This window comes from Sitodiplosis mosellana, unplaced genomic scaffold, assembly GCF_009176505.1.
Source record: "Sitodiplosis mosellana isolate CC-2019 unplaced genomic scaffold, AAFC_SMos_1.0 Smas_scaffold_47, whole genome shotgun sequence".
Taxonomy (NCBI): Eukaryota; Metazoa; Arthropoda; class Insecta; order Diptera; family Cecidomyiidae; genus Sitodiplosis; species Sitodiplosis mosellana.
Genome location: NW_022595289.1, coordinates 1034304 through 1048621, shown reverse-complemented (window position 1 = coordinate 1048621; position 14318 = coordinate 1034304). Strand labels below are relative to the sequence as shown.

The 14318-nt window shown below is 34.3% G+C and overlaps 4 protein-coding genes across 5 annotated transcripts; 2 read left to right on the top strand and 2 right to left on the bottom strand.

Annotated features, from left to right (window-relative positions):
• Window positions 1-94: 94 nt before the first annotated feature.
• LOC129570223 (electron transfer flavoprotein regulatory factor 1) lies at window positions 95-677 on the bottom strand. Its single transcript, XM_055449755.1, has 2 exons — window positions 515-677; window positions 95-441 (listed from the first exon to the last, which is right to left on the bottom strand). Exons 1-2 carry the CDS (start codon window positions 554-556, stop codon window positions 229-231), a joined length of 255 nt encoding a protein of 84 aa, XP_055305730.1. The 5' UTR covers window positions 557-677; the 3' UTR covers window positions 95-228.
• Window positions 678-736: 59 nt separating this feature from the next.
• LOC129570220 (uncharacterized) lies at window positions 737-3394 on the bottom strand. Its single transcript, XM_055449752.1, has 8 exons — window positions 2705-3394; window positions 2491-2638; window positions 2294-2399; window positions 1997-2216; window positions 1847-1929; window positions 1372-1651; window positions 1114-1310; window positions 737-1027 (listed from the first exon to the last, which is right to left on the bottom strand). The coding sequence occupies exons 1-8, from the start codon at window positions 2784-2786 to the stop codon at window positions 797-799; spliced, it is 1347 nt and encodes a 448-aa protein (XP_055305727.1). The 5' UTR covers window positions 2787-3394; the 3' UTR covers window positions 737-796.
• A 322-nt stretch (window positions 3395-3716) lies between these two features.
• Window positions 3717-6143, top strand: LOC129570222 (AN1-type zinc finger protein 2A). Its single transcript, XM_055449754.1, has 5 exons — window positions 3717-3850; window positions 4300-4342; window positions 4796-5028; window positions 5105-5195; window positions 5273-6143. Exons 1-5 carry the CDS (start codon window positions 3796-3798, stop codon window positions 5490-5492), a joined length of 642 nt encoding a protein of 213 aa, XP_055305729.1. The 5' UTR covers window positions 3717-3795; the 3' UTR covers window positions 5493-6143.
• Window positions 6144-6470: 327 nt separating this feature from the next.
• LOC129570219 (lethal(2) giant larvae protein) lies at window positions 6471-14130 on the top strand. Of its 2 annotated transcripts, XM_055449751.1 has the most exons (10): window positions 8017-8126; window positions 8195-8662; window positions 8996-9116; window positions 9879-10318; window positions 10394-11450; window positions 11538-12096; window positions 12177-12783; window positions 12871-13271; window positions 13362-13470; window positions 13554-14130. In XM_055449751.1, the coding sequence occupies exons 3-10, from the start codon at window positions 9033-9035 to the stop codon at window positions 13684-13686; spliced, it is 3390 nt and encodes a 1129-aa protein (XP_055305726.1). In that variant the 5' UTR covers window positions 8017-8126; window positions 8195-8662; window positions 8996-9032; the 3' UTR covers window positions 13687-14130. The 2 variants fall into 2 exon arrangements, with proteins under 2 accessions (XP_055305725.1, XP_055305726.1); XM_055449750.1 differs by lacking the exons at window positions 8017-8126; window positions 8195-8662 and adding an exon at window positions 6471-6894.
• The last annotated feature ends 188 nt before the right edge of the window (window positions 14131-14318 follow it).

Sequence of the window (14318 nt, the reverse complement as noted above, 5' to 3'; positions counted from 1 at the left end):
ATAATGAATATTCACCTTATATATATACATATATTATATTCTGTAGAATCAATTTTTCGAAAAATTCAAACAGAACAAATAACAAAGAGATACATATAGTGAAGTATTGAAAACATAAATTTATTAATAAAACCTATGTCCTAGAAACAATAAATTATTTCAAAGATAAAGTATTTAGATGTGTGCATTTTTTTCTTTCTCTCAATCTCTCTCCATTTAGAGTGTTAATTATGATTTATCATCGTAGTACCGTTTTTTCATTGCACGATACTTGCGCAGAGAATAAAGTGCCTCCAGTTCTTTGACAATGAATTTTCCATGTTCAATCATTGATTCTATTTTTTTCGGATCGGTTTCTTTGCTATTCCGCAGAAAAATATCATGACACTTCTGTCGAAACTTTTGAGACCCACCGGGATATTCTCGACCAAGATATTGAAGCTGAAATGATTGGAATACAAGAAAAAACACATGGTAGTATTATGATACTTGACTAATTTGTAGTTAAAATTACGGTCTTATACAGATGAACCACTCGAGAACGTTGACTTTCCATTTATTTTGTGCACGGTTTGTTTGGAAATTTGGTAAATATGTCGTTTTGTAAATACAGATACTACTGGACTGACAGAAAAGACGTCAGTAGCTATTTGACAGCTGATAAATAATAAGTACAAAGTACAGGTACACTCTGCTACTTTAATCAAAGTTTGGTTTTAAAATAGACTCCTTCCGCTTAGGATTTTGATTAAGTGTTCAAAACGTGTCTTTATTCAATGAAATTTACAGTTCATTCCTAGTATTTCAAATCATTCAACGTGATTGAGTAGTTTTGTTTTAACTTTTCGAAATTTGGAATATTGTCCTTGATCAGCTTCTCTACATTTATTTTATTCATTTCTTCTTGTATTTTTGCCTTTGCCGGATTTTCCAAGGCATCCATTATTTGATATCGAAGTAGATTCGGAATTATGTTGATAACGAATTCAATGATATAGTCAAATGTTCCGGCGCCCTCGCTTCGTACCTACAATTTAGAAACAAAAATGATTACATTTACAAATATTCTACAGTTCAATCATATTCATAATCATAAATTATCATTATAGTTACTTGAATATTTCCCAAAGACAATTGTAAATCCTTTATTTGAGGTGGTTTTCGCGTATCAAGCGTTTGGCTCATAATCAAGGTCGCTTGGATATATTGAACGGAAAATCTCACATGGCCGGTACGCGTGATCATACCTTTGCCAGCCGTAACTTCCCAATCGCTCGACCCTTTAATTTCCTGCGTTCCAAGGTTCAATTCTGTAGTAACAGCAACATATTATTTATAATGTGTTCGAATGTTCAAAATGGACGAAGTTACCGATTGTGACTGTATTATTTTCAAGCAAAAGAACCAAATCTCCGACACGATGAAACCCGCTAACACCACCTATCCATGTATTTTTTAATTGCACGGCAAACAGGCCAACTGAGTGATTGTAATTTCTCACAATCAATGGGTCGAAACCCATTTCACGGACCCTTCGGCGACCTTCTCCAAGTGCCATATCCAATGGCGAAATGGAATTCGGTAGAGAGTAGTCTCCCATTAAATCTTTCACTTTTGAGTCGATTTCGGTGCGTAATTTTGAATAGACTTCCTAATGATGTGTGATTCAAATTAAAACCAATAAAGAAATTGATAAAAAAAACATTTTGAAAAAAACACATCTAGGTTGGCAAGCAATAAATATATGATTGCGGATGGAATTATTTGCGAGTCTTGAGTTGTGTGTTCCGTGCTTCCACCGAAGTACAGATTATGGTTGTCAAAGATTATCATTCTTTTAACATACCTTTAACATGAATGGTTTCATGGAATCGAACACAAGATTTGGTGCGCCGTTAATAATCGTTTGAAATATGCTACCCATGAAACCTATCAATAAAGTAAATCCTAAATGAGTTGCTGTGCCATTAATTCTGATTTTGAATTCGTGTCCCACCTAAGTTTTTGAAGTCAGTAGTCAGTCCCGAAAAATTCAAGTCCATTGAAATATCTTGTGTTCTAATTTTTCCATCACGTTCAACTGCCACCGAAGCATTTCCTTTCGCCACAACATCCGTAAGAGTTACATTGAATGGACCTTTTGCCGATGAAAACAGCGATGAGAGAGTATAATTTCCCAATAATTCAAGAACGTCTAATTGAATTTCTGTCTCCACCTGTTCGAGTTAACAAATGCATTCAAATAAATACGGAACCAATATCAAATGAAAATTTATTTGGAAGTGCTATTTACCACCAATTGATTGATATCTAATGACATCGATTTAACGCGGAATTTCGATAGACCAAAAGCTGATGTATTCTTCATGGTAAGCGTGGCCATTCCAAACGATTGCTTACTTGCGAGAACAAAACGAAAATTGTATCGAATGCTATTTTACATTACATCGAAAAAATTGTCATTCTCTTTCTTACATATATGGAACTTACGTATACGGAACAGGAAAGGGGTCTGGGATTGAAGCACCGGGTATTCCCAACGGATCTCTTTGTTTGTAATGTTCGAGTAGCGCAATAATTTGTGCGGATAGTTGGCTTTCTGCGATCTTCTTATTTTGTGCATTGCTCGCAAATTTATCTGAACACAAGAAAGAATTAAACTTCAACTAGATATGACGTTGGAATCACTCAGTGAAAAACGTACCTTTTACATCACAAGTAGAATTGCATTCACAGTTGATATGTGCAATCAAACAAAGCAGCATTAATCCTTTAATTATCGTCATATTGACGAAATCACAAATTTAATACAAAAAATTTCACAAATTGACACGAACTATTCCCAACAAAATACAAAGGTCAATCCTTATCTGCTCTGAAAGAGCTTGCTATGAATTTTGAGCAGACTTCCGATTTTAGAGACTGATGGGTGTTATTTACATGAATTCCCAATTTACAAAACCAAACTTGAAGTATTTAATCAATCGTAAATAATTGTTTTCACTTTTCCAAATCATTAATTGTATTTATTAAAATTTTCTTTTAAAATAAATGAAAAATGGAGAGGATGAACTTCGTATGACACACTTTTTCGAAATGCTGAGAATTCATTGTTTTTCTCTGACTATATTACTATAGCATGCTATCATACAAATGCAAATGTAAAGGAGAGAACTCGGTTTTTTCTTCCATTTGGCAGTCTCCAACTGATAAGGATTCCAGTATGAGTATGAGCATGTTGATTTAGTTATTTGACTAACATAAGAAAGAAAGGCTGACCGTTGAATCATACCTTAAATTTTTCATGCAAATTTGTCTTCAGATAAATTGAAAAGATGAAAAAAAAATAATTAGAGTTACACAAATTTCTTGGAACTGATGTGATTTCAGGAGAATTAAAACGTTTTGATGCTTCACTTTGTTTTAAATGTATATGGGCGGGGACAGCGCCATCTGACATAAATTCTGCTATAATTCATTTTGATTGTCACATTTTGCTATAAATGACATTGCACTCTTTTAGCTGAAGGAAAATTTGACAGCCTGATGAGTAAGCATTCCATTAGTTTTAAACAGAACTTGTATATAAGCTGTACAGCTTGATGTTTTCAGAGTCATAGCCTGATATAGTTCGTTTCAGTTAATAAACACGGATATTCCTCTTGAATCCCGTTGGGGAATCGTGTATCATTGATTCGTTTGAACATCTTTCCAAGAGTGAATTACGACATATTGTGCAAAAATCAGCACCGACAATTTTTAACCACGTCAATCTTGAGTTCTAACATAAAAACAATGGAGTTTCCACATTTGGGAAAACACTGCTCGGAAAAATCCTGCAACAAATTAGGTATTGTATTATTTATGATGCCAAAATCAAATCAAATCAATCCTGAATGGATTGTTACCATTGTTAAATGTTTTACGAATTGAAGAAAGTGAAAGCGCCAATAGAAACATGCACGTGAACGTGAACATGAACATGAACATGAAAATTAATTATCAACAAGATATTGATTTTCGTTCAATGTTAAACCTCATGTTAGTGAAACAGCAATAACTTTAAAAGTCAAGAAACGAATTTATTCATAAATGATCGACACAAATATAGGGGAGAAATGGTATTGTAAATTTAAATATTTTAAACAAAAATATCTAGGTTTTTTCGTGAATCCTGTTTGATTCATTTTTCCTGCAAAACTAGAATATTCAGCCAGTACTTGGTGGTGTCAATAAATACAAATACGTTGAATATTTCGTTGTGTAACCATATAAAATAATATCAAATTCTTTTCTTAGATTTTTTGCCGATGAGCTGTGATGCTTGTCACCTGATATTCTGGTAAGTTTCTTTTAACCAATATCCATTGTTGTTGAACAATAAAAATACGTCTAAAACTAAAACTGTTCTAGTGTTAAATATGTGTTAGTGAACGTGGGAAAAAACATCTAGTTTATATATAGGAAATGGATTTCTTTCTGTCAACGGGATTTCAATCAAATTGTCGAATAGAAACATCAAAAACAGTATTATGCCATTATGCATATTGCACATGCTTCAAGGGCGCTATCATACTGTGTCCAAACACGAAATGATTGAAAAACATTGAACATGTCAAGCGAATTTCGTTTTAACAAGTATTAGTGAACAAAACTGAATTCACTTGTGTTAAGAAATTTACACATTTTGCCTGTATATATAAATTGTTGTTCGACCATATTTATTATGGTAAAATCATTTGTGTTTCTCTGTGAGTTCATATTTTAAAAGAAATATTTCGCAATTCCATTTCAGTTCGGATCACTTCAGTTATGTTAACCACAAATGCACATCGGCTCACAAAAAAGACGTTCAGGTGCCAGCGTGTCCTTTGTGCGGTGAGCCCGTCCCAACTCCACGTGGTATTTCTCCGGACATGACCGTTGGTCAACACATAGATCAGTATTGCAAATCGGATAAAACAAAAATATTCACGAATAAATGCACATTCCGAGGTTGCAAAAAAAAGGAATTGATTCCTGTTCATTGTACGTAATCTGCTGCAAATTATTTACCCGCTTTATATTTATCAATTCGAGAACATTCTTTTCGATAATTTAATAGGTGGTCAATGCAAGATGAATTTCTGTCTCCGACATCGCCACATTACAGACCATGAATGCAATCCAAAGGCAGCAAGGTCCAATTTGCTTGCGTAAGTTACATTAATGTCATATTACACTTAACATTTTGCTATAGTAATGATAATTTGGGTTATTCCATATGTGACAGGAACGCTGCCATGAATCGTCAATCAACAACTCAATCAAATCATGTGCAATCGGTACAGGGTGGCATGAGCGAAGATGAAGCATTGGCACATGCCTTAGCAAGGTCAATCCAGGAATTAGATGAATCTCATGACCGAAATCGACGTAATCAACAACAGTCAGTGCCTTGTGGAGGTAGCAACAGTGCCAATTCGAGCAAGGACAAATGTTTACTCTCTTAGACTTATTTCCTAGATCAAATGATTCCACCGCTCTTATCTTAGTTATACTCACAAAATTAGATGAATTCTTTTTCTAGACTATGAAGATTTTCAGAACAAAAATGTCGCGAGTCAATCACTTTTATATTTATTGATTGAATTGAAATCATAAGCTATTAGACTATAGAACTTTCATTGGTTGAGGTTGAAAATGTGTTTTGATTTATCGTTTTGATTTCATCGTTCTTTCTTTGATTTTTTATTTTAATAAAACATATACTTTGAATAACATAACAAAAGAAAACAATACGAAAAAGTGCAGCGACTTTATAGAAATTTTACACAGCAAATCAAAAAATGCACAATATAGCGCAAACAAAGATTAACAAATGAAACGAATTTGAAATATTCTATTTTAAATATATCATACAAATGCTGTTCTTAGTTTATAACATATTAGCAAGCAATCTTTTATCGAGTCAAGCGAGCCCATTCCATAAACATCAATAGTTTTTGGCTTTTGTTTTTCTTGTTGTCGTTAAGTTTTCAAGTTAGTTTATGTCAACAACTGCAATATCATTTAATCAATCCTATCAAAATATGCTTCCAGTACTAATTTATATTTTCAAATGAGTTCAATAAAATAGATTTTAGACTGTTGGAAAGCACAAACGATGAAGTATTCTTTCAACCGCATTCAAAACCCAGAACAGGTTTGACAACACTGTGAAACTGTGAACGAACCCCAAATGCGAACTACATAAAGAAAGAGACCGAGTATTTTATATTACAATCAAACATTGATTATTTACATTTATTCTTTGATAATATTTTAATTTGAAATTCATCACGATTAAAAAATGCAAAACTGAATAAACTAAATCGATTCTCAAATATAAAAAAAAATGTAACAAATGAAGCCCGTTTATTCGTAAAGTTTTAGCAACTACTAAGGAATGATACACTAACCTCTTTGTGTATGTGTGCGATGATGACGCTACACCAGGTCTCTTTTTATTATGCTTAGCAAGCCAACACCGGTCATCATTGTTAACAAGCAAGTAGTGAATGGTTGACAACTTGAAAGTTAATACATATCTACTTTGCGTACATTTTTATTTTGTTATTTGTTCGCGTCTTAATTTTGTTTAGCGTCTTTAAATTTATTTATTTCTTTCAAATGTTTCATTGAATTTGTTGTTTATAAGATAAGTTAATTCGACGCATTACCATTTGTTTGAAATGTTTGGTTTTTTCAATTGTACACAAGTAAAGTGTATTCTGTGTACAAATTCGGTGTCTTACTTAGCTAAAAATCAACAAGAAATACTTTTCGAGAAATAAAATACTGGTTAAAACTGATTGTTTAACATTTTATCCAAAAGTCGGCAGCTTCACAAAAAATTCAAACATCACAATCAAAGTAAGTAGAAAAGTACGAAAGAATGGAGACTCTGGGAATAAAAGTGAGACATATTTTCTTCCCATTTTTTTCAAATGTAACGCTGTGAGAATAAAATTAACCATTCAAAAGTGAATCGCAAGAGTGTAAAGGAATATTGCTTGTTGTTTAACCGGGCTGTTTGTTTGGTGCCTTCATAAAATTCATTCGATATATGTTTCATTTTCGTGTTTCCGTTCTGTATGTTCAAGATATCTTTCGGTGTATAGTTTCGAAAATATGTTACACTTTTTTGAGTATATATGTGACTCAGTCAAAAACAACAACAATTCATATCATGATGAATGAATGGTGTCGTCGTCGTCGCAGGCGAATTCATGAGTGATATTTAATTGATCGAGGATGTCAGTTTAGAGGTTTTTTGTGATGAGATCAGGCATATAAAACACAACGACCCCAAATGATTGCATAGTTATTACAAGTTCAATCGGCTTCATTCGAAATGTTGAATTGAAACTAAATCTCTCGAATGTGAAACCTGTCGAATGAGTTCGAAACGAACATAAGAGCGCAAATATATCTCCTCATTTCATAGTATTGAAAAGTATTTGTATTCCACTATGACTCAATAAATATGCTACATTTTATTTCAAATCCATTCAAATACAAATTGGTTTTTTCTGCGCGGACTGATCTTTTTCATCCACATTTTTCATTCAATTTGATGAAATCAAATTAAAGTATTTATGCATATATCATGACACTGTCCATTCTTTTCGTTTGTCCAAAGGCATTTTCCATTCCATTCTGAAGTTCTCGCATACCCAAAAAATGAAGAAAAAAAAAGTTTTTTAAACCATTCACTACAAGTTGTTTAAAGTGTACAACATACACATTTATAAGTGAAGTAAAGATTCTCTGACGCTTAGGCGGAATTCAGCTTCCATAATTACTCTGTACTGCCGAAATTTAAAAAAAAAATTGTATACATGTATAATATTACTCAATAAACACTGAACGAGAGTCACATAATTAAGTGTACAAGCCACACTGTGTGCGTTTAAAGTTGTTAATATGTGTAAAATGCTTTTAAGTTACAGTGTGGGTATGCAAATGTATGTGTATTTTCGGCTCTTTTTTTCCGCTCATTCATATATTGTATATTGAATAGACGCTCATTCTGCTCGATCACATCATTGTATTCTGAACTTTTATAATAAATGTTGTCCGTTCAATTTTATTGGATATCTATTGTAATTTCACCATACGGATTTATTGCTTTCGATCACTTATTTTTAAAAAAAAAACCTCAAAATTTTAGGGAATCGTAGACTTTTGGAAGTATTGCTGAACAACTGCTGTTTTGTTTATATGATATGTTTTAAATTCGCTTAATGGGTGCGGTTATTCGTAAAAAAAAGAATAATGTATTGAATCGGATGTAATCGCGTAACAATCAAAGGCATACATATTTCAATAATAATATTTGTGACTTTATTTGGAGGCAAACGAAAAATTTGGCGGTTTATTAGTGCCAATAAATAAATGATATTTTTACTTTAATATAATTCGATGCAAACATATTTAGTGTGAGTTTTACGATCACTTGAACCATGAAATAGTTCGTTGATTTAACTATTAAAACGGACAAAGAGCAAAAATAATTCCGTACCCAAAGAACAGTGCATTTTATTGAGAATGGCCGAAATAAATCCATAAACAAGATTTTCAGAACTTTTTTTTCCCGTAATATCGATCACTGCTCGGCGTTCTGAGAACATCATTTGAGGTACTCATAGAAACTTGTTTGACAACATTTAGTGGGTCAAAGTGGAACCGTTTTTAAATTGCTTTAGTTAGCCAATTTTGATTTTCACGTGAACATATTTAGATACAATAATAAAAATTGAAATGGTGTTAGAAGCCTCTCTTCAAGGTCTTTAATGAAATATAAATTTTGGTTTATATAATATTAAGATCGTTCAAATTGAACCTACGTTATTCTTCCAGTTTAGTGTTTTTATAGGACCGTTTCGATATTTTTCATTTGACTGAAAACAGTCAAATACAATTGAAATTTATGATATGTGATTTAAATTAATAAAATTTATTCATTCAAAAGGTTAAGTTAACTGGCAAGCAAAGAAACGAAAAGAAAGATGTGGAAATTCATCCGCGGAAAAGGTCAACAACCTTTAGCTGAGAGGCAAAAATTACAAAAGGAACTTTTCGCATACAAAAAGGTAAACACTACGTTCGTCTCAAGTTATTTATTAGTTCAATAGTCCAAATTTTAAAAAGAAATTTATAATATACAATGTCTTTGTTTATGATTGGGAATATTCACATGAACAGAATATTTTCATACGCAATAACACCTTATATTTACGGTATTGCATAAAGTTGTGAATTCCAGCTTATCTTTTCGAAATATCATTTTTTACACCTTAAATGCATAAAAATGTGTATTAAAGCTAAGATAAGATATGAGTTTAACTCGTATCTATCTTATCGCGTGAATACCGCTTCGATGTTTGTTCCAATATTTAGTGTTGTTATGCACAATTCCCATTAAATAGATTTTTCTTCGAAACAGAGAATAATTCAGTTTGATTTCATGTTGCTTCATCAACTTGGCAATTTGGGTAAACACATTTTTATGGTGCACAACATGTGTGTATAAGGTTTAATTTGAATTTACTCATAGGAGAAAATCCTCCGTACCTGTACAACCATTTTTTTTTATCATTGTACAATATTACAATATGTATTCATATAGGTGTGGCATTTTGTTTGGAAAATATTTGTTCAACGCAATTCGGCTGATAGCAAAGATAACAAGGGACAAATAATACAACACTTATACGAAAAAAAAATGATTCAACCAAAATTGCCAAAAATATATTTTCACTTTTCTAATGCATTTTGAAGTGAATGATTTTTGCTTTTTTATAACATACAATGAATGTACCATATTGAAAAAAAGGTATTTCCATTAATTCCAGACTGCGCAACATGGATTTCCTCACAAACCGTCGGCAATGGCTTACGATCCCCTACGTAAGCTGTTCGCAATCGGAACTCATTCGGGAGCGATTAAAATCTTTGGACGCCCAGGTGTGGAATTTTATGGCCAGCATCTATCACAATCGAATAATTCAGCTGATTGTACGGTGCAGTTACTTGAGTGGGTGCCAGACACGGGCCGAATTTTATCTGTAACAACCACGAATCAATTGACTTTATGGGAACCAGCTGGAGCGATCCTAGTTCCAATCAGAAGCATACCGTTCGACGGTAAACTGAAGAAGGTGTCTTCGCTATGTTGTTCGCTTGATAAAGATCTTGTGTGGATTGGTACGGAAGGAGGAAACGTCTACCAATTGAATTTGAAAAACTTTTTAATAAAGGAGCCGATCATTTTCCTCGACAACATTCTTGATAAGTACGTTAGGTTAATTATCATTGACTTCTATTGCTCACACATCTAAATTGTACTTTCTTTTCGTATTTCATGTAGAATACCGGAGTACAAATACAGCTTAAGCGCAGTTGAATCCATCAAACAACTCCCAAACAACCATAATCAGATTTTGATTGCCTATAATCGTGGACTGTGTGTGCTCTGGGATTTGGAATCGAACACTGTTGTTCGCTCATTTATTGCGTCGGGACATGGACAAACGGTGGGTTTATACGTTGACGCTGACAGCAAACATTTCACATGGTATCATGAAGATGGTTCCTATGCCACTTGGGCAATTGATGATTCTAATCCGCCGAAAGATCATGCATTTGTACCGTACGGCCCCGATCCTTGCAAGTTAATCAACAAACTTGTAAAAGGCAAACGGAATGAAAATGATATTGTCATTTTTTCGGGTGGTATGCCCCGATCATTGTACGGAGATCGCCAATGTGTTTCAGTACATTGCACAGATGGTTCGAAAGTTTGCTTAGACTTTACGTCAAAAGTTATTGACTTTTTTGTTACATTTGATGAGGACAACGACAGCCAAGCTGAGGCTCTGGTTGTGCTTTTGGAAGAAGAATTGTGTGTCTATGATCTAACTGATTCAGCATTGAAACCGATAAGATTACCATATTTGCACTCGGTGCATACGTCTGCCGTAACCTGTAACCACCTCGTATCCCAAGTGAGTGGCGAAATCTATCAAAAAATCGTTGAAGCCGGCAAGCAGAATGAAATTGAGCACAGTGACATTGAATGGCCAGTTACTGGCGGAACATTATTGGAAAAGGGCGAAGACCTGGGAACAAAAGAATACGAAATATTGCTGACCGGTCATGAGGATGGTTCGGTGAAATTTTGGGATTGTACTGGCGTTGTTTTGGAGCCACTTTTGCACTTTAGAACGGCACAACTTTTCGGCAATGATGATGATGATTTTGATGATTTGCACGATAATCAAGACAAATTGGAGGACTCGGAGCCCCCATTCCGTAAAGCAGGCTTGTTTGATCCATATTCCGACGATCCACGCCTTGCCGTAAAAAGAATTGCATTTTGCCAGAAAACGGGACAACTCATTGTTGCTGGAACTGCTGGAAACATTGTAAGATCGATAACACCACACTATATAGTGAACGAAATTATAGAGAAAGAAACATATATTCATATTTTTTGTGTTAATTACTGATAGGTGTGTGCTAATTTGGGTGGCAAATCTCAAGAGGGTCCATTGCGTGTTACTGAAATGAATTTAGTTAGTGACCGTGATGGTTTCATCTGGAAGGGACATGATAAATTGAAAGTGAAGCCACACTTACTCACCGAAGCAACTCCAACAATCGAAGACGGTCTTCAAGTGTCTGGAATTCTGCAAGTCTTACCACCCGGTGCTATAACATGCTTAGCATTGCAGTCGAATTGGAATTTGGTTGCAGCCGGTACCGGCCATGGCTTGGTTCTGTTCGACTATAATAATCATTTCCCCGTTTTACATCGGTGTACTTTGAATCCGAATGATTTAACTGGAGCTGGAGAAGCACTTTCGCGTAGAAAATCGTTCAAAAAAACTCTGAGAGAGTCATTCCGACGCCTTAGAAAAGGTAGATCAACGCGAAATAATCCTGGGGCAACGCAGACTCCCATCACTGAGACCCGTCCGATTGAACGTCAAATCGAAGCACGGCCCGTAGACGATGGAATGAACTCTTTGGTTCGATGCCTTACTTTTGCACAAACGTTCATCGCTAACAGTACGTATAGCATTTTTAAGAATATTTTCCAAGTAATTGCTCATTCATTTACTCTCCCATATTACACTTTCTTCCTATAGTACATACGACGACACCAACCTTATGGTCGGCAACTAATGCTAGCTGCGTATCAGTATTCGTTCTCAACATTCCACCGAAATCAGTAAACGATGTACCATCTGAACAACGAAAAATGATCACAGCACAACTGGCAAAATCCATTCAACTGAAACATCGTGCACCAGTTGTTGGTATATCGATTTTTGACAATGCCGGTGTTCCGCTAGAGCTATCAGGGCCTGGAACTGCTCCGCATCGTGTATTGATAGCGTCGGAAGAGCAGTTCAAAGTATTTTCGTTGCCACAACTGAAACCAGTTACAAAATATAAATTGACAGCACATGAAGGAGCTCGTGTCCGGAAAATGGCATTTGCCACATTTTCATGCATTATACCGCCAAGTTTGATTCATTCAAACAGTCCAACGAAAACTCCTGCTAAGGCAGATTCCAACAGTGATCATGTCATCAGCGACAACATACAGAACACTTCGATCGACGCAAATGTCGCAATGCACACGGAAGTTGGTCTTCTATGTCTGACAAATCTCGGCGACTGTTTAGTATTATCGATCCCTGAACTGAAGCGTCAAATCAATGCTGCAGCAGTACGCCGCGAAGATATAAGGTTACCTATAGTTTAGTATCGTATTAAAAGACAAGTTTGAGTTAAATACTAATAATTTTATAAATGTATTTGTACGAATATTTACAGTGGTATTACATCGTTGTGTTTCACCAATTTTGGTGAAGCCTTATATATGATGTCGTCATCTGAATTGCAGCGCATCTCACTGTCAGCTACAAAAAGCGTACGCGCAGAAGGTGTAATCGAAGTTGAGCCATTGAACGATTCCACATTAAATGAGGACGATGACGATGATGATGATGAGGATGATGACCGTAAATCCGAGACAAAATCCATATCAACCATTGGGACAAAGGATGAACAGGCGAAAATATCAGAAAACTTAACAAATGGTGTAGATGTGTCACCCAGCAAAGGGAATGTAACTATTACCAGCTCGATTGGTGACATCACTGTCGACTCAGTTCGAGATCATTTGAATTCCACTGTAACAACACTGCACACAACCACAACCGAGGAAATTGTTGGTATGTTAGAACAGTTTAATGCTACTAGTTGAGAATAAAAAAACGCAACAGATTTCGTTTATTCTTATTATTACTTATTCCATTTTAAAGGGCGACTATCAGTTTTGAGCACTCAAACAAACAACACAGTGTCTTCAATACAAATGAAAGATGTCCCCGATATAAACATATCGAATTTAAAAGATTTAGCACCAATTGGGTAATTAAAACTCTCCCTTTAGATTGATTACGATTGTTGTGCATGTTATTATAATTATAACAAATGTTTTTTTTCTGTTTCAGCGAGACAACCGAAACCAGCTCAAACACAATTGTCATCAAATCCATCATCACTACAATATCAAATGGACAGGAGAATGGAGAAACTGAAAAGATAACCACGACAACAACAACACGGAAGGAGAGCCAGTTGTAGTGACGACACCCCAATGGCATTAATATTACAATCGCATTTAATCTGCGAAACAAAAAATATCGAATATTATACATTTTTTTCTTATGTCAGAACAAAAAAAAAATATCTGCGTATTATTGTGCACAAACATACTTAAATGGCCTTGAAACTAACAATCACGAACCTAATTTGAATAAATGAAATAGAAATTCTAAAGCTATTTCTTAATGCAATTTTAGATTTATATAAACTTTAGGTACTATTACACCGATTTAAATATGTTTATCATAGTTTTTTCACCATTGCATACACATGCATCATGAAAGATAATTTTATATGCAAAACAAATTTCAAATAAAACTAATTTCAATGAACAATGACGAAAATCATATTATACAATGTAAAAACTTTGATACACCGTTTGTATTTTTTTTATTAAATATTTCAATATGAAGTTAACTAACAGCTTTTACAAACGTTTTCTTTTTTATATTGAAGGATATTTCATTTGCGAAGGATATATCATTCCAACAGGGGGAATTTTCATTTGAAAAATCCTTTTTTGATTTTTAAATCCAGTACATAACGTTTTTCACGTCGGCTACGTTACGCGAAAGACTATTTGAAAGGTAAGTAAAAAGAGACAATCACTG

What these genes read in the sequence shown, in the direction of transcription:
- LOC129570223 (XM_055449755.1), bottom strand. Translation starts at nt 556, where the DNA reads ATGGAAAGTCAACGTTCTCGAGTGGTTCATCTGTATAAGACC. An exon ending in TGGTTCATCTGTATAAGACC is followed by an intron (nt 442 to 514) that starts GTAATTTTAACT and finishes CAATCATTTCAG; the next exon opens with CTTCAATATCTTGGTCGAGA.
- LOC129570220 (XM_055449752.1), bottom strand. Translation starts at nt 2,786, where the DNA reads ATGACGATAATTAAAGGATTAATGCTGCTTTGTTTGATTGCACATATC. An exon ending in TAGATATCAATCAATTGGTG is followed by an intron (nt 2,217 to 2,293) that starts GTAAATAGCACT and finishes TAACTCGAACAG; the next exon opens with GTGGAGACAGAAATTCAATT. An exon ending in AAATAATACAGTCACAATCG is followed by an intron (nt 1,311 to 1,371) that starts GTAACTTCGTCC and finishes CTGTTACTACAG; the next exon opens with AATTGAACCTTGGAACGCAG.
- LOC129570222 (XM_055449754.1), top strand. Translation starts at nt 3,796, where the DNA reads ATGGAGTTTCCACATTTGGGAAAACACTGCTCGGAAAAATCCTGCAAC. An exon ending in AAAATCCTGCAACAAATTAG is followed by an intron (nt 3,851 to 4,299) that starts GTATTGTATTAT and finishes TTCTTTTCTTAG; the next exon opens with ATTTTTTGCCGATGAGCTGT. An exon ending in GCAAGGTCCAATTTGCTTGC is followed by an intron (nt 5,196 to 5,272) that starts GTAAGTTACATT and finishes CATATGTGACAG; the next exon opens with GAACGCTGCCATGAATCGTC.
- LOC129570219 (XM_055449750.1), top strand. Translation starts at nt 9,033, where the DNA reads ATGTGGAAATTCATCCGCGGAAAAGGTCAACAACCTTTAGCTGAGAGG. An exon ending in AACTTTTCGCATACAAAAAG is followed by an intron (nt 9,117 to 9,878) that starts GTAAACACTACG and finishes CATTAATTCCAG; the next exon opens with ACTGCGCAACATGGATTTCC. An exon ending in GTACGCCGCGAAGATATAAG is followed by an intron (nt 12,784 to 12,870) that starts GTTACCTATAGT and finishes GAATATTTACAG; the next exon opens with TGGTATTACATCGTTGTGTT.